Source organism: Callospermophilus lateralis, chromosome 7 (genome assembly GCF_048772815.1).
Source record: "Callospermophilus lateralis isolate mCalLat2 chromosome 7, mCalLat2.hap1, whole genome shotgun sequence".
Taxonomy (NCBI): domain Eukaryota; kingdom Metazoa; phylum Chordata; class Mammalia; order Rodentia; family Sciuridae; genus Callospermophilus; species Callospermophilus lateralis.
The window spans coordinates 136,506,641-136,528,278 of record NC_135311.1 but is presented as its reverse complement, the minus strand read 5'-3'; the positions used below and the strand labels follow the sequence as shown (position 1 = coordinate 136,528,278).

Sequence of the window (21,638 nt, the reverse complement as noted above, 5' to 3'; positions counted from 1 at the left end):
GTTTGATCCTTAGCACCACATACTAAGATGTTGTGTCCACCGAAAACTGAAAAAAAAAAAAAATAAATATTAAAAAATTTTCTTCTCTCTCTCTCTCTCTTTAAAAAACAAACAAACAAACAAAAAAAAAAACTAAAATCCTGGATCCCAAACTGTCCCCACTGTAGTGCACAACCACATGAGAGTCCTCTGAACCTTTAACTCTTACTTCTCATCAGTTGCCTTCAGAAATAGGAAGAACCCAAATCAATGAAAAAGTCAGACTCTAGGTACGGAGGCTGAGCATCCACCCCATGCCAACCCGGGGGCAGGGCTGGGCACTGCACCAACTGCTCCCCAACAGTGCCCGGTATCTTCGTAGTGCCTCTAAAGGGACCAGTGAGTTCCTCAGGCTGGCCTCTGGTGAAGAAGTGCTTGTCCCTAAGATACTCTGTTTGGCTGATGTCACCTGCAGGCCACTTGGGGCCCATGGAGCTAAAGGACTGCATCCCTGTGGGGACAGCTGGGCAGTGCCACTGGAAGGCCTGATGTCTGGAGCTGGTTAATCAGGGAGGTCACATGGGGACCCCAAAGCAGGAGAGCTACGGGGCTTAGACCCTTGTTCTAATAGGAACTTGTGCAACTAAACCCAGCACCAACCACAAGCCTGAGCTGTGGAAGAAGGGGAACAGGGAGAGTGAAGAAGCAGGCTGGGGACAGCCACAGAATAATGATTTCACCAAAAATGAGACATATCAACTTGGGAATCTGGACTGATTTAACAAGCAAGGATCTGGTTTATTGCCTTGAGTACAAACTGTCTACTTGAGTAGGATTAATATTAAGTGGTCTGGGGACAGGCCAGGATTTGGGTTTGATGTGGTAATATGGTAAGAGATTGCTGTTATAAATATTATTTTAAAAATCCAATTCCATCATATTTCTTCCAAAAAAACTGAGAAGGAACTGCTCAGAAATCTGATGAGCTAAAGATGTTAACATTTGTGAAAGTAACAATCAAATGGCCCAGGTTTACAAAGTGCATTTCAAATAATCTTTCCAACCTGTCACTCCTTTGGCCTCATGTATCCCTGCGTCTGTGGGGAGAGAAAGGTAAGATCAGCCCTGCCTTACTTATCCCCCTTAATGGGGAGATGGAGGCCCTGGAAGGGGGGTGATTTTCCCATAGGGAATCAGGATGGCCCTGCAATATCTACAGTGATTGTACGACTGATAAGAATAAACAAGGGGTGCAGCAGCTTTGGGTTGGAATCAGAAGATAGATTCCTGGAGGTCTAATTCTGCCACTTACAAACCAGTCACCTTTTCTGAGTTTTGAACTATCTATAAAGCAGGATAAATCCTACCTCCTCCACAGTCTTCAGGGAAATGAATGGAACAGTGGGTATGAAGTTGTTAGAGACACAGTTCAATGCTTGTCCACAGGTAGGTTTGAGTCTTAAGCTAGCATTAGGGATCACCAGTGTGAGCTCCAAACTCTTCTGAATAGGTTATTTGGGCATCCGGGCTCCAGCCTCTAGGGTCTGCAACCAGAGGTGGAAGTCTATGCCATGTCCCTCTCTTTTGCTTGTAGGAGTAGACAGGTGATCTGATGGGGGAATCTAATGGGAGGACACACTGGTGCTTCCTGTACTAGTCCTAAGCAAAGCAACAAACCAGAATGTTCTTCATAAGCTAGTCTGCTGCAGAATTCAGAAATATTTTTCATCTCCAAAAAGTGAAACCAAAGTTTCCTTTAGTTAGCTCTATGGAGCTTTCTACACTAAGAATGAAACTAAATCAAAAGGGTTAAACTCTATCTTGGACTTACTGCAAAGTAGGTCCCGATGCCTCTTGGCCCAAGCAGTCTGGTACTAGACTCAGGTCCACTCACAGGGGGAGGTGTGAACTGTGTGGATAATTACCACTACTAGGTATAAGTGTGTCATTACTTAATTCCTTGAATCCAAATATAGTTTTGGGAAGCATTAGGAAAACAGAAAGCCTGTATAGAGTTTACATGATATGTAATTATATATTTCCTATATGCTCTTCAGTGGATCTTGGGGTGGCCTTCATTGGGGTAAACTCCTAGAAGGAGAATAAAACTATTCTGATGTAGAAGATAAAGTACTGTTTGCCCAAGCAGAAGGAGCTAACTCTAAGAAACACACATAAAAATCCAAGAGTTCTAACAACTGCCTTCCAATCTTGTGTTCTAGAACATGTTCTACTTTCAAGAACAATTATAAACATTACCAAAGCTTGACTCATTTGGGGGATAAAAAAACACAAAACCAAAACCAAATAAAAGCCTGTTCTTAATCTACTCAGCCACTAATTATGCAGAGAGCTTAACAACAATTAATCAGAAGTAGGAAGTAGTGGTTAGAGTCCTCAAAGGAGAAATTCAAACATGACTTTAACACTGCTGTGGTTTTGAAGTGCCTCCTCCATGACAGACCAGCACAGCACTGCAAACCAAAGATGACATTTCATCATGTAGCCCTGACTCCTTTAAGAGAAAGCCCGACTGAGTCATCTTCAGTGATTGCAGGGGACAGGGGCCTGCAGCAGGGCTTAGCTGGAAGGAGAGAGAGAAGCAGGTGGGGCTCCATGGGGAGCTACTAACCAAGCTTTCAGCAATGCCATGATACTTGGGGTTGCACACTGACCTGCACAGGACACTCCTAGGTTTCTACTCTGGGCATCAATTGGCACCCATAATACCTGTAAACTAGGTGGGTAAAAGCCAGGGAGGATGTTTCAATTAGTCAACTCTCTCTATAACTTGCTGTACAGGAGAAGGGAGCCCTCTTGGGCCTTCACATTAACTCCCCCACTGACACTGTGGCAACACCCCCTCTGACCCCAAGCTCCTACCCATTTCTATTTCCTTTCAGAAGCTACTAATACACCTTAATGCTTCCCATGTGACAGCTGGCATGCCACCGCTGCAGGCTTTTTTGAAGCAGCTCGTTGGAGGCTGCCAGGCTTAGAGGCCTGGGTTGCAAAATGTAGAATAAAGGCTCTGTGGAAACTCAGGAGTTCCTACTATAAGTCCCTAGTTTCCTGCTTATTAGGTTAATACAGGGAGTCATTTGAAATATTCCTCTCCTAAACTCGGTTGTGGTTTTATGAGGCTGAAGGGAGACTGTGTGGTCAGCTCATGTGAAGAAGTCACCTTTGCTCACAGCTCCCTTAACAAGGAGCTCCCGTTTTATGGGGCAGCTGGGAGTTTTGAACACTCCCGTGTGCCCCTCAGTCTGTCCATGTTAATGCTGGAAGCTTATAAAGGTAAATCATTCAAAGCCCCAGCTCAACAATGAGGAACGTTTAATGGTACAAACCAGACCCCACCGATGCCAGTCTCGCAAAAAGGACCCCACAACAAGGCTCTGAGGCTTGGGCAGCTGGGTGCCCACAATGCATAAGTGAGGGATGGACCAGAGTACCCATGTCCACTCCACCTGCAGTGGCAGGAGAGACTATGGCACAAGCTCTTCTCAGCTGGGAAGTTCTGATGCCCACTGCTCTCTCCGTGGCTGTGCAGTCTGTCTGCAGTCTCCATTTTCCGGGGACAATTTCCCATGATCTTACATAGCTATGAATCTATGGAGCAGACAGACACAGCCTGCCCCAAAGTAAAGCCCAGAGCCCACAAATGAACCTGGTGTTAGAAAGCTAGACTGAAAAGAGAACAGAGTGAACTGGGATCAGCAGCAGAAGAGGCATATTCCTTCTTGTGTATTCCCTACTCTGAGGCCAAATTTTTACTGAAGGAGGCTGAGCTGAAGGGCTGGAAAACTGAGGAAAGTGCTCTTGAGCATTGAGAAGAGTGAATTAATAAGGATAAGCAGCTGCCTGGATGCCTACAAAGACCAAGCAGATCACACACAATGCCTTCCTCCCTACTATGTGCAAATGCAGAGGCCCCGAGAGAAGAGCACCGGGCGTGCTTGTGCTTTAGAGGTGAGGACCGTTCGCGGTCTGGGTAGGTGGCCATCGAGAGGTGGCTGAGAAGGCGGGAAGGGAGCATAACTTCTGACTGAGACCCTCTGCTTGAGCTGTCCCTCAGTGTTCTTCACAGGGAGCAGGAGGGTAATGAGGGATCAAGATCTCAACGCTAACCCAGAGCAAAGCAGCCTGACACCATTCCTGCCCCCCAAAGAACACTGTGACCCTAAGGGTTTCCTTCCTCAGTTGCTGCTCCATGTCCCTGGACTGAGATGAAGTCTAGGCACTGGCTTGGTTGTCCTTCCTGGTGTGGCCCTGCTGGTGATCCCCTCACCTCTCAGCCTCAGCACCTTGGTGACCTCCAGGCACAGTGTGAGGGGCCTCCATGCCAAGCCAGGGCAGGGCAGAAGGTCCTCGGGCAACGGAGCAGCTACAGCACATCTGGGAGCGCGGTGCCCCCCTGGGCCCCCTCCAGGCCCTCGGGAGGACATTACCTGACTGCTTCCATATGGTGGGGCCTCCTTCCTCCTGTCTATTTCTAGATTGGACTACTGTCTGCATTTTGTTTGATTCCTGGTCAAGGAAGAATTCTCTGAATTCCCATGGCTCTTGGTTGGTGATAGTCAACAGGGGGCCGTGGCAGGTCTGAGTGGGGCATCCTGACCAGCTCCAAGACCACCCTGGACGTTACTTTGGGTCCATTCCACTGTATAAAAAAGTTCTTCTTGTTTCTTTTACAGAGTGGAAACCGCTTCAGATCCCCCTCCCTGCCCGTGTCACTTCTCCCAGCACTGAGACTTAGCTCTGTGCCCAGTGACTGATTAAAAACAGAACAGTTTGGTGCCCTGACAGAGCCAGACAATCTGGGGTTGGCTGGGCCCTGATGTCTTCATCAGGCAGCTCCTCTGAGCAAAGGAGATGGTCTGAGGAACTCCAGGGTGGACCAGCCTCTTTCTGAAGAGTACTTTAAAGCAGAGGACAGCAATGAAGGCAGAAGTCGAGGTGAGAATGGAACTGCGGCACACAGGAAGCAGGGGCGGGACATCCCAATGCCGCAGGAGGGAGAGTGGAGGTCAGAGTGGCCCACCTGAGAGTCAGAGGCAGGTGACGAAAACAGTACCCAGGTCTGGTAGAGTCTCTGGTCCTTTCTCTGTATTAAGAGAGAATCTGCCCCATTACAGGGTTTCAAACCTGGCATGTGCTCCTGAGCTCTCTGGGACCAGGGTACAAAATTCTTGGTGTGAATGAGGTGGCTGGCTCTGGACACTCCAAATAGGTTCCTGAGGTCTTAGCCCCACTGGAGCCTCAGGGAAGGGCTCCTACTGCATCCTGGCCCTCTGCTGGTCACAGTGACTAGAGGACAGGCTAAATCTCCATATGACAAGGTGTCAGTTCTTAAGAATAAAAAAGGCTCAATAATATTCAAGATGTGAAGAGGGGGCAAGAAAGTCTGTCTTTTCAGGGTTGATGGAGGAAGTGTACCTTTTTCTCTTAATTAAGAAAAATTGTGGGAAGGGAAGTTCACTGCAATAGAATCACCATTTTGAAATAACTCCACCTGCACGTGTTCTGTAATAATTAATGTGTGTTCTCTATACAGTGGTGACCAGGGCAGTTTTATATTCTGCCTTTTCACATAACACATGCATTTTTCTCTTTTCTCAGACTCTTTAGAACTCCTTTTAAAGACAGCGAGGTTGTGTCACCTGCTGATCCAGGGCTGGCTGAGAGCAGCACCTGTTGAAGCTGTGCTGCTCATGAGCTCTCAGCTCAGTGAGCGATCTGTCCTCTACAAGTCTACAGAGTTGGCTCTGGGAATCGGTGTCTACCCTCCACCCTGAGGACGTACACTGCCCAGAGACGGGCATCCTCCACACCCACCCCAGGCTCTCCTGGCTGGACATGGCCTCAGTGCCCTAGCACGACCCAGCATGGAGTACAGAGAGGTGCATGGTCCTAGAGTGTCGAAGCACAAGCTCTGTGCTGGCTGCATTGCCAACTGAGAGCCTGTCAGAGGTGTGCTGTAAAAATGATGAACGGCCTGTCACATTTCCAGGCTCTGGCTGATTTAAGGAGCTATTGGCAGGCACATTGCTCCCAGCATGTCAGCCAGTTAATTACTTCCAACTTTATCTTTCTTGTCAACACTTCTTGACAAATTGGCCATTATCTTTTTATTCTACAACAATGAGCACTACTCCTTTTCTGGTGATGCCTGGAGGGTTTTCTCCCCCTTTCTGCTTCTTATGTCCAGAGTGAAATGAAGAGCTCTGGGAGGGACTATTACAAAGAAGCTGCTGGGAAAAAGAACAAAAGCAGGGAGGCTGCATTGACCCGACCTAAGCTGATTTCCATCTACCTTAACTCAAACAGAGAGCAGAGTTTGGGAAAAATCCACATTTCTTGGCTTCTGAATGTCCAAGAGCTCTGACTCAGTCTATGTGTGGATGCAGCTGAGAAACCAAAATGAAGTGAGCTGGCACCTCGTGACCTGGCAGCCTCCAGCTCTCCGCACTTAATTGTATAAGCAGATATGACTGAGGCTTCCACTGTGTTAAGGAGTTGGGTCCACTATAGGACGGTCGCCTGGGATCAAAGGGAAAAAAAATGTGCCTACCTTCTCGGTGAGGAAAAAGCTGACATAAGAGAAGTGTGACACAATATAATCGGAGAACCTAGATTCCCAGGCAATGAACTATCTGAAAGAATTTCGAGAGCCGGGTGCAGTGGTGCACGCCTGTAATCCCAGCGGCTCAGAAGGCTGAGGTAGGAGGATTGCAAGTTCAAAGCCAGTCTCAGCAACTCAGTGAGGCCCTAAGCAACTCAGCGAGACCCTGTCTCTAAATAAAATATAAAAAAGAGCTGGGGATGTGGCTCAGTGGCTAAGTGCCTCTAGGTTCAATCCTTGGTACCAAAAAGAGAGAGAGAGAGAGAGAGAGAGAGAGAGAGAAAATTTTGAGAGACCATTGGTGTCACCACTAATAATGGGATGAAATCAGAGGCAGCCAGATGCAGAACCTGAACCTGTTCTAAAATGTCCACTTTCTTCACACCTCTGAAATCAGGATGCAGCACACAATTCAAGGTTGAATTCAACTCTCAAGCACAGTTTAACTGTAGCGGTTTGTTCCCCCTGCCCCCCACAACAGGAGTTCATAAAAACCAGAGGCCGTTTCTCTAACTCACTGTTAGGAGCAAGCCCCATTAAATCTCCTGGTGTTCCAGAGGAAGTGCCAGATGCTGAAGACAAGTGGAGGCTCACTATGGAGACACAGCGCACTTCTCCCTTACTGTGCAGCAGTAAAGACTTCTAGCTTCAGGAGACACCCAGAATGCATCTCAGCTTCCCTACTGTCAGGTGGCTTCTGTACTCAAAAGCTGTCCTTGGGCTTGCAAGATCTCGACAAGGCAAGCTATTAGGGGGTGAACCCATGGGAAGTCTCTAGAGCAGCCAGGAGTCAATTTATGTCATCCTGATGCTGATGAGGCTTGACCTGTGGGGCACTGGAGAAGAAAGGGCTGGAAAGATACGAGCGGAGCTTGTGCCTTCACTACACAGGTGCCCTCTGCCTCCTACATGCTAGGCACACACTCTCCACTGAGCTGCACCCAACCCTTCCTTCCTGAGGCTCTTCTACAAGGGGCACTTGTTCCTAGAGGCACACTGGTACCTGTGCAGTCAGTGTGACCCAGACAGGGGATTGTATTTTGCTGAGCAAATCCTCCCTCTCTGGACCTAAGGCTTTTCCCCCAGCAGCAGTGCGAGATGAGGACAAGACTGCATACCTTTTCTGGAAGCCAGGAAACTGTAAAAGCATGGCTCTTGCTTCCAAGGAGCACAACTCTGACACCTCTGAAACATGTGTTTACAATTAACACACAGAGGGAAATTTGCTGGCCCTTCTCACCCTTCTCCTACAGACTGCAAAACCCTGCCACCCTTGCCATTAATTGGCTGCTCAGGAATGACTGGCACATATCCCCTGACATTCTTAAAGAATGACAGGCATGTTTCCAGTTTGTGGTGCCCAAGTCAGAATGAAGGTGGCCCAGCCCTGCAGTCACGGGGTGGCTGGGGCACAGACCTATAATCTTGTCCTGCAACCCCAGCAGGGTCTTGTCTCTGGCTAAGAGTGATCTACTGAAACTGCAATGTAATGAGCTTTGATTTCCCTTTGAGACAGATGAGACTATTAGGTTCCTAGGCAAATTTTGGAGAATATAGCTATCTAGAGAAAGGCTGGTTTAAATATATATATATATATTTAGTTATAGATGGTCACAATTATCTTTTATTTATTTATCTATCTATCTATCTATTTATTTATAGGTGGTACTGAGGATCGAACTGAGGGCCTCATGCATGGGAGGCAAGTGCTCTACCACTAAGCTACAATCCTAGCCCAAGATAAGGCTGTTTTTAAGGAGAGATGTCACTTTCTTTGTTCCTTCTTCAACACTGGTGATTGCCCATGACTCCTTAGGCTGATGAAGGCAAAATAATTTTTTATTTTATTATTTAATGTGCTATTTACACAGGCCTCCAGAATAGACAGGAGTGGGATCAAATCCCCCTCAAATACTCTGTGATCCTGTTGCTGATATTCACAAGCAGAGGAGGAGGGGTGAGACTCAAATTGGTGGTTTCCAGGGGAGTGAAACGATTCTACAGAAGGATGCCACTTCAAGTCACTGACTACAAAATGACCTCAACTCTTCTAGTGCTTATTTTTTTTTTCATTCTATGACTAAGACCTAAAGGAGAAAAATGGATGCATAGCAGGAAAGAATGTGAGGACCTTACTATGACCAAATACGGAAATGACCATGGAGAGAGGATGTTTAAGGGGTGGGAACCTCTGACTGGGGCTCACAAGCTCATTCGACAGGTTCCAACAGAGTGTTCTGCCTCCGCAGAGTGCACAGGTTGGGATGAAGACACACAAAGAAAGAACAAGACAAGCTGAAATAAGTGCTGCGGAGGAGAACACAATGAAGAGAACAGCAAGTGTCCAGGGAAGAACATGGGACTTATTTCAGATTGGGAGATCGGGGAAGGCTTGCCCAAATGATCTACCTGATACTACTGGACGTGGACTGTGTCAGGACTCTGGTCTGTGTCCCATGTGTATCACCTGTTTTTAGATAAACTTTGGAATTCAAGTCTACGAAGTACACAGGAAAGCATACACCTAAGCAAACAGCTCCAGGAACGAGTGTTCATACATCCTGGGATCTCCTACCCAGACCAAGAGAGCCCAGTGAGCCGCGCATTAGGGCTGGGGTTGTGGCTCAGTGGTAGAGCGCTTGCCTAGCATACACAAGGCACTGGTTCGATCCTCAGCACCACATATAAAAATAAATAAAGTTCATTAAAAAAATTTAAAAAAAGAGAACCCAGTGCGCTGCCCACTCCCCAGCCTCCTCCCCAGGGCTAACCACCACGCCAACTTCAAAGGTTGGTTTGTCAGATTTTGAATATTGCATGAACACTATGTATGAGGAGACCATAATTTACCTAACTGCTGATGGATGTCTGGGTTGTTTGGTGCTTTGCTACTATGCGTGATGTTACCATGCACGTTCCTGCATGATTTTTTGGGAGCACGTGTGTTCCCATTTCTGTTGAGAAAATACCAAGAAGTGGAACTGCCGGGTTCCAGGGTCTGTTCAGCTTTATAAGACACTGACAAACTGTTCTCCCAAGTGGTTTTACTGCTGACATTTCCACCAGCAGTTCGCCAGAACACCAACTGCTCCACGCTCCTGCCGACATTTGGTATTTTGAGTCTTTTCCATTTCAGCTCTCTGGCTGGAGTGCAGGAGCATCTTGCTATGGTTGCTATTTGAATTTCCATAATGACTAATGAGGACCAGCCTTCCCTGGGTTTACAGGCCTCTGGAGATCCTCTTCTGTGAACTACGTGCCTGTTCACATCTCTTGCCATGTTTTAGATGGGCGGCTTTTCCTGATCTTATTGTTTGTGAGTCTTTGCATACTCTGGACACAGTACATACGAGAGTCTATGTTGGAAATATTTCTTGCCATTTCATTCTCTTCATGGTGTTTCCTACGAATAGAAGTGAATACTTTTCCTTTATGATTGGCTAGAGATTCTGGTGTCGTGTTCAAGAAATCCTTGCTTATTGCAAGCTCTCAAGATAATCCCCTCGTCTTCTATGCCATCTTCTAGAACCTGCTTTATTTTACTTTTCAAGTTTCCCTCTTCTGAACTCGAGGTTCTGTGCATGTTGTGAGGGAAGGATTGAGAGCCTTTCCCTAGGAAACTCTCAAGCTGACCCAGCTGTACATAGGGCAGACTGTCATTTCCTCGCCATTCCACAGTGCTACCTTGTCATAGATGAACTATCCACATTCATGTGGGTCTGGACATTTAATTCTGTTCCAGAGTTGTCTCTTAGTCTATCCTTGTACCAAATATACTGACTTAATTACTGTAACTTTATGACAAATCTTGATATCTAGTAGCACATTTCTTCCAAATTTATTCTTATTCAAAACTGTCTTGCGTTTGTGACAACATGGATGAACCTGGAGGACATGAAGCCAAGTAAAATATGCTAGACACAGAAAAAGAAACACTGTGTGAAGTCACTCAATGCAAAGTCTAAAAAAGTTGCTCTTGCAGGAGTAAGATCAGAATGGTAGTACCAGGGCCTGGGTGGCTGGGGGAGGGGGTGCTCCCTGGAGTTGGGGAGATGCTGGTCAAAGAATACAAATTTTCAGTTAGGAAGAATGTGTTTAAGAGATCTATTATACACCATGGTGACTGTAGTTAATTGTATTCTTGAAAAAATGTTAATTAAAAAATAAAAACTGTTTAAAACCGTCTAACCCAAAACTGTCTTAGCCCTTCCTAACCTTTTGATTTATTTAGTCTAATCCTCACAAAAACCCCAATGAGGTGAGGTATCTGGGGTTCTTTGATTTCTTGTTTTCAAGGTTTTTTGGGGATCAAGCCCAGAGCCTCATACACGCAAGGTAAGAGCTCCACTACTGAGCCTGAACCTCAGCCTGAGCCCCAGCCCCACCCCCTTGTGAGGTAGTTCTGATTTTTATCTCCATTTCAGGGATTGGAAAACTAAGAAGTAATTTTCCCATGGTCATATGGAGCTATCAAGTGTTAGGAAGGGAACAGAGGTCAAATTGGTCTAATTCTAGAAATAACTACTTAAGCTCTTCATGTCTGACTCCTGAACACAACAGCCAAGGCATTTAGCATGAAGGTATACAATTAAAAACATTCAGTGGACTGGGGTGGTGGCTCAGTGGTAGTGAGCTTGCCTAGCACATGTGAGGCACTGGGTTTGACCCTCAGCACCACATAAAAAATAAATCAAGTTATAAAAGATGCTTAAAAAAAACGGAGTGCTCTAAGTTACTTATTTCCAGTTAAAAATCTTATTTGGCAATCACAAAAGGCTGCTTTCCTGGTAAGACTCTGGAAAACAAAGAGACAAAAGGCCAAAGCTGCTTGGATTCCTTCCACAGCCTTTGTCTTGAGAGGGAGAGTCACACTCCTCACCTGGACACATGGGGTCCCTGGGGCTGGCTGCTTTCCCCATCTTCTGCTTTAACTCTGCTGAACCCGTCTCACTTCTGGACTCTCAGGCCACGTGCACAGCCTTACCTTTCCCCACTGAGCACGGCCTTTCACACAGCTGCCCTGTGCTCGGATGTCCTCCCCATTCCTGGCCACTTTCTCCTCTCCTTTAGTATGCTTTTTCTGGGTACATGTGCTTGGGAGGCCCTCCAGGGCCACCTGGGTTGGGCACTCCTTCCCCACTGTGCTTTATTCCCACATGTCACATTGTCCTAGAGTTCAGTTACCTGTCTTTCCAAGACTTTCCTAGACCATGAGACAACTGAGTGTTGGAAGGGACTGATGGGGGCTGGGGTGTGTGCACCATCATTGTGCTCTGCTGCCTGAATGCTGGTTAACAGGTTTGATTTTTTTTTTTCCCCCTAAGAGGAGTCCTGAGAAAAATGATTTTGTTTCTGGTGCTGGGCTTTGAATCCAGAACCTTGTGCATGCTAAGCATGTGTTCTACCAGAGCTATACCTATACTCCCAGTAAGAACAATGACTCAGTAGGTCCAGGGCATATTCTTTGGTAGAGATAGTGCATTAGAAGGTTTAGGGAAGACGCATCTACGGGTACACCTTCTCTTATGGACTCAAGCACCCAACTGAGACAAAGAAGGACTGAGTGAGTGACAGAAAAGCCAGTCAATGGCTATGTATGGTTTGGCAGGCTGTGATCATTGTTGTTGTTGTTAAAAGCTGGCTTATTAGCAGGCTGTGGCTATTAAAAAATGTTGGAAGCTAGGGAGATAGCTCAGTTGGTAGAGTGCTTGCCTCGCATGCATAGGGCTATAGGGTTCAATCTCTAGCACCACACACACACACACACAAAGATATTGGTACTAAATCAACAATGAGACAGCCCCTTCTGAGACAGACTCATTTCATATTGAGACCTGGGTACTAGGGACACGGCTTCCTTTCTTTCCAGTATTGAAAGTGATGTTTGGCAGCAAGCAGAGGCAGGGTATACCAGAAAGGAGGAGCACTTTCCCTACTGGGGCCTCCTCCAGCAACTGAGACTAGACTCTTCAAATGGTTGGAAGGAGCCCACCTGGAGACCCTGACCTCTCCACAACTCTTGGGCTGCTCCCCTGCTTCCAGTCCTTGGCCAGCCTGGGGCAGTGCAGCTCAGATCTGAAGTCTTCGAGAACTTCCAGTCTGGGGGAAAGCTCACTGACTCTTTTCATGAAGAAACCAAGCTTTATTTTCATAAACATCTTCCCTAGGAGCAGCAAGTTAGCCCTCTTTCACCATCAGTGAAATGAGAAAAACTATATGGTATCCAGCCCACATTTCTCACATTTTCTCAGTTAATTCCCATTTTCTTTTTCTTTCCAGTAATAATAGTTACATTTTTTATTATTATTATTATTATATTATTTATGAACTGCAAACATGTGCCTAGTATTAGGCTATAGATTTTTTTTTTTATTAGCTACACATGACATTACAATGATCTTGGCAATTCATTCATTTGAATCATGGGGTAAGTTAATTCCCACTTTCATGGTTACTGTGCTAGTTGAAAGGTAGACAATAGGATGAAGACAGCCTCACCGAGAAGGGAAACCATTGTAGTCCCCCAGGTCTACAGCTTCCCTCTATGGATTCAGCTGTGCTCAGGACAAGGGCGGACTTGTCCTTCTTTTAGAAATTTAGAATCCAGGACATCACAGGGTTGTGCATGTTTAGGAAATTAGATAATATTTGGGCATGAGAAATACCCTTAATTATTTTTTTCAAAGTTTGGAGGAATTTATTGACATTTGTGCAGCTTAGGTAATTTAAAAGAATCTTTGAATAAGAAAAGCAACATCCTTATCCCCAAGCGGGTAAAAAAAAATGAGGAATGTGAGGTCTACCTGAGCCCCTCCCTACTACTTTTCAATTTAGAAACAGAGTTGTTTGGTTACTCCAGCTGTCCAAACAGGAATCTCTCTCCAGGGAGCTAGAAGCCCTGACTGGAAAAGAGCTCCAGGGATCATGGCAGAGAAGAGCTGAGGCCTCAGGCTGGAGTGGGGAGGACCCATGCTGAGTATCAGCTGTCAAGCAACTGCCTCAGTGGCTTGCTCTCCAACATGGAAACAGAAGGAACAACTGTTCCAAAGACAGCCACTGTCCTAAGGACATTTGTATGTAGTTTCAGTCAAAAGCTTTTTTTTAAGAATGTCTGCTAAAATTTCATGATTTTACATTTGTCTTCAAAAGAGCAGTGTCCTTCAAATATAGTGTATGAAAAATTACATACCACAGTTTTTCATATATCGACAGAAAATTAATTTCAAATTACAAACACTACTGCATAAAAAAAGAGAAATGAGGTTTTTGATAAGAACTTAGTAAGTGATGGGGAGTATTTTCTCTATTCTTTGATACATGTTCCAAGTTTTGAACCATGGGCTGAGGGGAGGCCTGTTCTGCTCTGCCTGAAGACTGACAGCGTGGGTGACCAATCCAGAACCACAACTGGCATGGCTGAGTCTTCATTGCTGCTGTGATCTTCTAACAAAACCATCAAGCGTGAGAAGCCAGTATTAACTGGCCTGTTCTTTGTTGAAAGAGAAAGACAACTAACTGCACACCCCATGGATGCAAACTACAAAGTCTTTCTTGCTTCTTAAGAGATTTACTCTGTCCTCCTATTTCTAGATCTTTCTGAGTTGGAGATTTTAAAACCTGAGACAGTGCTAAAGCCAGGTTGAATAAGGATTGTGGAGAACACTGAATGATGATCAGAGAAAGGGCCATCCAGCCTAGTTGACAGCATACTCCGCAGGATGCTGAACTACATTAGAAGCTCATGTAAACAGCGTGGATAATAGTAACAGGCTCCCTGGGTGAGTGGAGTTTCATTCCCAATTCTCTCTCCTACCTCGCCTCACCCCATGGTTACATAACCTTTAGAAAGGAATTTGGAAATCCCTCTGACCCTGCCTGCCTGCTGACAGAGCCGAGCCAGTGGCTGGCAGGGGCATAATCTAACAGGCAAAACTGGAAACACACAAATTCACAGTCCTTCGTCTCAGCCCAGAGACTGCAGGCAAGGAAAGACAGACTCTCCCAGTCTCCCTCCTCCCTTCCTCTGGCCTAAGTTTGCGCTGACTTCACCGGACAGGCACCTGACCCTCCCAGATGAGGTGGGAGGAGTTATGGCACTGTGCAGGGCCACCGTGGGGGTGGAGGTGCAGGCACAAACAATATTTAAGATGCTGACTTGGTGGAGCATTCATGCTTGGGAAGGCAAGCCACTGGTGTCCAGTACACTCCACTTTCAGCAACTCAAGCTTTGACAAAGGCTACGGGAGGGCAAGGAAAGAAAGGGGACAACGAAGTGTGAGGCCATCCAGAGTGAGCGTGTAAGGCGTGAGCAGCTCCTCAGGCCTCCACTGGGCCAGTCTAAAGGTCCCCAAAGGCAAAGCCTTCTTTACCAGGCCCACGAAAGATGCTGAGCAAGACTCTTGCAGCTGGGACCTGGCTCTGCATTTTCATTGTGGCCTTTGCCAGCCACCCAGTACAGCTGCAGAAGCCCCCTAAACATAAGATGCCAGCAGAGCTCAAAGCGGCCTCCTGCTGTAAGGAGGTGAAGGAGCTCAAGGCCCAGGTCGCCAACCTAAGCAGTATGCTGAGCGAACTAGGCAAGAAGCAGGAGAGTGACTGGGTCAGCGTGGTCATGCAGGTGATGGAGCTGGAGAGCACCAGTAAGCGCATGGAGTCAAGGCTCACAGATGCTGAGAGCAAGTTCTCTGAGATGAACAGCCAGATCGACATCATGCAGCTCCAGGCGGCACAGACTGTCACCCAGACCTCAGCAGGTAAGGAGGTCACACCTCCCCTCAGAGGGGATCCTGGTCCACAGCAGTGTTTCTAGACAAACTGCTCATCAGGGCAATTCCTGGGGCTCTTTTGGGATATACTTTCCCTTGAGGAAAGATTTATGAAGCAGCTCTTTTGGTTTCTGCTGTTCTAAAAATGTACCCAGTGCCTTCCCAGGTCTCTGAATCTCTCAATTCAGCATATTATGAATGCATGAATTCCCACCTTGGAGCACTGGGCGATTCCATGGTTTGCCCAAAGTGACACAGCAAGTCTTAGAAGAAGGGTTGTCATCTTTATGATTGGGGTAGCTATGCCACTTCCTTCTCAAGAGCTGTTGACTACACCCAAATCCCAAGAAAGCAGGAACATCTGTTGCTCTGGATGTAAAGTTTTGTCAAAACCAGTTCTCTGGTGTCCTTAAGATTTAGCAGGAATGGACACTAATGGAATTGTGTGTCCTCTTTCTGCAAACCCACTCCTCTCATTGACTCAGAACTCAGTGTAGAGACTCCACCTGGCCTGTGAAGAAGCCCTTTGTGCTCAGGAGGGACAGGCTCCTCAATTCTGATGTTTCCATTTCCCTCCATGGTCTCAAAATTCTCCCAAATATCATATGACATAAGTAAGTGCAATGTTGAATATGGATTTTAATGGCTAAAAATAAGGCACATTTAATGTTTTATTTTGCAAAACAACTTTCAGTTGCTGCTTAGCTTGGCACATATGGGCCATCATGAATTTACTGTTTAAGAGATACATTTGGTTTTCTGAAATTACCAGGGAAATATTAGTTGAAAGGAACACAACCTATAGACAATGTAATTTTAACTAATATAAAATCTATTGGTTATATTATAATCCAAATTGAGAAAAAGACATGATTAGCTTCTAATGAGTAAGTCATTGGTTACCCTTGGTTTAAATGATGGAAAAGTTTTAAACATGAATTTAAGCTTGAAAATCCTGTTATCTAAACCCACATGTACCAATCACTTCCTTAGCATGGAATTCCTGACCTTTGGCTTGGGATTAAAAAGGATTCTCAGCCATTTTGCAGATAAGTGAGTCCTGATTTGATCTGAAAAAAGAAACTGATGTGTGGAAGGTCAGGCTGAACAGGAGTCTGATGGAGCCACTTTCTGCTCCTCCGAACCAGGAACTCTCACCACTCAGCAAGAAGACTCCTGGAACTGAACTGTGGCCCGACTGCCCAGCCTCCCACTGGTCTTGCCCAGGACACCAGTCCTTCCTTTTTCTTGTCTGGCACCAGGTGCTGAGCCACTACCATACTCCAGAAGTCGGCAGCCCCTGGAGAGAGTAGCAAGTTCAGACTTTGACTAGCAACAGGAAATGCAGAACTCTGAGGGTGATGGCAGGGTGCTCTGGGAGGAAACTGAGGCACTTCAGACAGCTCTCATGGTGGCAGTGTGGCCATCAGTGTTGCCTTGTGCTCTCTCTAAGATCCCAGCCCGAGAAAACAATTCTCAAGATATCCTAGACAATGAAAGCTCTTTGCGCTTTGCTCTCTGAATCCTACCAGAAAGGCTTTTTCTTCTTGATGCTCTTTGATATTAGAACAGGAGAGAGTCTAGTGCAAGGCCACAGCCCCAAGGGCAGCCAGCAAGCATTTAAATCAACCCCAGAGGAAAAGAAAATCTCATTTCCTTCTTTTTAACAAAACTTTCAGGGGAAGGCCTCAAAGACATTTCTCGGGGTTGGCTTTCCTTTGAGGATCTAGCATTATTAGGTGGGAGGGATGAGTTATGATATCTACCTCCCTTGAGCAGGATCCCAGCTGGCAGCAGCCACCACCTCTGAGAAACACTAAAAACAAACAGAGGAGCACCATGGAAGCAGACCCTCTGAGACATTCCTGACTTCCCATGTCATAGAGGTGGTAGCCCAAGAGCCTGGAGCTACTCACAGGGGCATCAGGCACATGCCTTCACACATGGCACCATTCCTAAACTTCATGTCCTAAACTACAGCAGGATAAATAATTTACTTCAGACAACCTGAAACCACCTATTTGACCTGGTGACATGATCCTGGTGAAGGGCTTTCCCACCCTCTACCCCACCAGTGAGGTCAAAACACGTCCCCTCTTAATCTCCTGATGCCAGCTCTCCAAATCCAGATACTGCCTGGGCATTGACACCCATGGGCATCCTGTGGTAGAAACAAAGCCTCTGTCTTTAACCGCTCGGTTTCATGTGACAGGCAGCCCTGCCTGCCATGCTGTCGAGCTTCTGCTTAGCCCACATGTACTCTGTTTGCAGATGCCATCTACGACTGCTCCTCCCTCTACCAGAAGAACTACCACATCTCTGGGGTATACAAGCTTCCTCCCAATGACTTCCTGGGCAGCCCTGAGATGGAGGTGAGATCATTGCAGCACACTGTTCTCCAACATCAAAGGCACAGAGACAACAGGGATGGTCATGGTCCATTGAAAGGGAGCCTCAGAGAAGCAGACATACCAACCACCTGAGAGCTATCCAAAGCTCACCTTCTGGGTCCGTCCCTGGCCCCTTCAAATCATCATTGGCCAAACACCAAACCTTCTAACATAATTTTTATAGCCACCAAATACTAGTTCAAATCTCTGCCATGTCCTAAAGCAGTTACTTTTTGGAAGGAGAAAGAACATGAAGGGGACACATTATAAGCTGTACACACACTCACCCCCATCCCTGATTTGGAAAATTCTTTCTAAGCAAACTACCACCCAGCTCCAGCTTCCCAACACTGGGGACAGCACCGCTAACACAGGGAGCCAGTGTGACCATGGGAGTACATTCATTGCTAGCTCTGTAGGGACAGGAAAGAAGGTGGGCAGTCTGCACTTTCTGATTAGCTTCTAATGAATAAGTCATTGGTTACCCTTGAACATCCTCTTTGTTCCAGGTGTTCTGTGACATGAAGACTTCAGGTGGGGGTTGGACCATCATTCAGAGACGAAAGAGTGGCCTTGTCTCCTTCTACCAGGACTGGAAGCAGTACAAGCAGGGTTTTGGCAGCATCCGTGGGGACTTCTGGCTGGGGAATGAAAATATCCACCGGCTCACCAGACAGCCAACACGGCTCCGTGTGGAGATGGAGGTGAACTCCAGGCCTGGGGCCCTGGAGCTGGTCCAGGACCTCTAACACTATTGTGCATGACTCCTTGTCTGTTCAGTTGAGATCATACATTCACTAAGATAGTTTTCTGCAGGGTGTAGTTCAGTTGAATAAGAAAAATTTTTCCCCCTTTCTCAGCAAACCAGGCCTCTGAGTAGCACAGGATGAAACTGACGCAGGCTAGGACAGAGCAAAGCTGTTGGCTGGGCAAAACACCATTGTCTCTGCTCAGGCCTGGGGCACGAGGTCCTTAGAGATACTGGTTGGTGGCTCTCTAGAAGGCCTTAAAGCATCACCACATCCTCGTGTTGCTCTTTTATATCTGAGTGGGATTCAGCAAAAGTACACATCTATCCCTTCAACCAGGAACATGAAACCTTTTGTCAAGGCCTACGGTGAATCCTGAGAGTAGTCAGACCAGCACCTCGCTAGCTGATTCCCAGTTAGTATGCTAAGCAGGAGGAAGCAAGTGACAGGTCTTGCTAGATTCACATCTAGAAAAAGATGTTTGGCTGTAGGGCTGGAGCGAGAGGAGCAATACAGGGAGGGTATGACAGCAGCATTCTGCAGTCCCCTAAGGCTCTGATTTTCCCCACAGGACTGGGAGGGCAACGTGCGCTATGCGGAGTACAGCCACTTTGTTCTGAGCAATGAACTCAACAGCTACCGCCTCTTCCTGGGGAACTACAGTGGCAACGTGGGCAACGATGCACTCCTCTACCACAACAACACAGCATTCAGCACCAAGGACAAGGACAATGACAACTGCTTGGACAAGTGTGCCCTGCTCCGCAAAGGTGAGGGGGGCGGGTGGGAAGGACAACCCACCTGCGGATGTTGCAGCTGTGCAGCTGGAGCTTGGGCTCTGGAGTCCCTTCTGTTCCGCCCTGTCCACCTTAAGGGGAAGGCACCCCAGCTGACCAGCCCCATCTGTTTCTTGTGCCAGGTGGATACTGGTACAACTGCTGCACGGACTCCAACCTCAATGGGGTTTACTACCGCCTGGGGGAGCACAAGGAACACTTGGATGGCATCACCTGGTATGGCTGGCATGGGGCCAGCTACTCCCTCAAGCGGGTGGAGATGAAAATCCGCCCGGAGGGCTTCAAACCGTGAAAGGAAGCTGCTGTGGAGCCGGACTACAGAAAGACGCAAGCGGAGACTGGGAAGGGCAGAGCCAGCAGGAAGAGGGTATCAAAGGGCAGGGGAGGGAGTGGCCTATAATCCCCAGGTGAGACAAAGGCTCTTAGAGGTGGACAACAGAATTTTGGTTCATGTGCTGCTGAAGCGGGCACGTGCACCTGACAAAATTACATGTACCGAGGATGTTACAGTACATGGGATGAAGGGTTTAAAAGCAATGGGTCCTGCCACATCCTCCTCAGGGGGAGACTGCGTGGGCTTTCTCTGCCCTGATCCCTGCCAGAAACTTACCTATGGGAAAAAGTAATCATGAGCTCACTTTTCCATTTTCTCTAAGGCATAATTCATGTGAATGCAAAAACCAAATCCCTTTGCTGAAAAGAACTGTATTATTTGATTCTCAAAGGAGGCCTTGAGTATTACAGGAAGAAGCAGAGTGGGTACTGGAGGAGAAGAATTTTTATTTTAAAATCCAATAAAATTACCTTCAGAAGTCTACACACTTTTTAAAAATACAAAAACTGTTAGGCTAGTGATGAGTACCCCAGGGTGGACCTGCTGGGAGAAAACTCAAGACCCTGTGCCTCATGATCAGACTCTGGGTACCTTACTGCTTACTTGAGTCAGGCACCACTGAAAGGGAGGACACGGGGTCTGGCATGACAGGGAGCACCAGCATGAGAAGGGTATAGTCCCTCATGGACGCTTGCACAAAACCACCTCAAAACATTCATAGTCAAGACAGATAAGTCTATTTTTATTCATTCCGTAAGAAATGGGCTCCAAGAGCTTCCCTTTTTTATCTTGTCTATAAGAAATGGCTGAAAATGAAGGTAGATGGCGCTATGGTCAACAATTCATGCTGTATATAAGCATCTTGCTTTGGTAAAACAAAATGTTGAGTTTGTGTTTTAAGCATTCGAGGTATCTTTTCCTTCTACAAATAAACACTCTTAAAACTTGAGTATTTTCTTTTGAAATCATTATTATTACCACTTAGAATATGGTAAAAAGTTCAACTTAAAAACCTGAGAGTGCTGGGCATGTTGGTGCATGCATGTAACCGATCTACTTGGGAAGCTGAGGAAGGAGAATTGCACGTTTGAGGACAGCGTGGGCAATTAAACAAGACCTTCCCCCCCCCGCCCCCCCCCGCCAAAAAGAAAAATGGGGGAAAAAAAAGAAAGAAAGGAAAAGGGGGACCGGGGATGAAGTTTGGTAGCAGAGCACTTACCCAGCATGCACCAGATTCTGGGTTCAATCCCTTCTACAACACGTGTGCATACCAAAGAGGGAGCACTGAGAAAGAGACTCTGAGTTTATTTCGGAATTCAGGGAAACTAGGGAGGAGCAGGAAGCCAAAACAGAAAAGGCAAGGGACACAAAGGGCAGCAACTGACTAACCTGTACAGAGGACACCGCTTCTAATCAGCTTCAAAATATTTTGCAAACAAACACTCCTACTTAAAAATATAGAAAGGAAAATTATTTTTAACCTTAAGAGGTGTCAAGTAATGTTAACCTTTGGGAAGTCGTTTTTCCTTTCTCAAAAGAATTGTCCTCCTGAGCCAGTCAGTCAGGATAAGCTACGCCATTTCTCTTATTCAATATTTTTTCTTATACCTATAGTCCTTTGAATGTTGGGGGCCTAATTCATCTTAGAAACCAGAACCTTGGGGATTTCCAAACAAATAAAATGAGCAGAGAAGAACTACACTGGAGTAGGGCTTCCCATGAGACAGATGTTAAAATAGAAACTTTCTCAGGCATGCAGGAGAATCTTGGGCTGCTAAAGACCATATGCTTAAGAGAAAGAAGAGGAGTAGAGAGAGCAAGATGCCCATGGAAGGAGGCGCTAGTAATTGCCTTCCTCATCATCTATATACTCCACAACTAAAAAAACCTCTGAGGCTTGTAACCTAAGTCAACTTCTGTGGTCTCCTTCATCCTGAGAAACTGTGATCACAAAGAAAGCGGCAGAGGGAAAGGGTGAGCAGTGGTCAGATCTGCACAG

The 21,638-nt window shown here is 46.5% G+C and overlaps 2 protein-coding genes across 2 annotated transcripts in view; one reads left to right on the top strand and one right to left on the bottom strand.

Moving 5' to 3' along the window:
• The window catches only part of Mtor (mechanistic target of rapamycin kinase), a 117,133-nt gene that overhangs the window by 45,107 nt on the left and 50,388 nt on the right, over positions 1–21,638 (bottom strand). The window lies entirely within an intron of this gene.
• Positions 14,796–20,541, top strand: Angptl7 (angiopoietin like 7). The gene is made up of 5 exons (XM_076861303.2): positions 14,796–15,357; positions 17,641–17,741; positions 18,269–18,463; positions 19,080–19,278; positions 19,428–20,541. The coding sequence occupies exons 1-5, from the start codon at positions 14,988–14,990 to the stop codon at positions 19,595–19,597; spliced, it is 1,035 nt and encodes a 344-aa protein (XP_076717418.1). The 5' UTR covers positions 14,796–14,987; the 3' UTR covers positions 19,598–20,541.

Bases quoted from the DNA above. Each gene is read 5' to 3' on its own strand.
- Angptl7 (XM_076861303.2), top strand. From the start codon at position 14,988: ATGCTGAGCAAGACTCTTGCAGCTGGGACCTGGCTCTGCATTTTCATT. The intron at 15,358-17,640 runs GTAAGGAGGTCA...CTCTGTTTGCAG, and splicing joins TGTCACCCAGACCTCAGCAG to ATGCCATCTACGACTGCTCC. The intron at 19,279-19,427 runs GTGAGGGGGGCG...TTCTTGTGCCAG, and splicing joins GTGTGCCCTGCTCCGCAAAG to GTGGATACTGGTACAACTGC.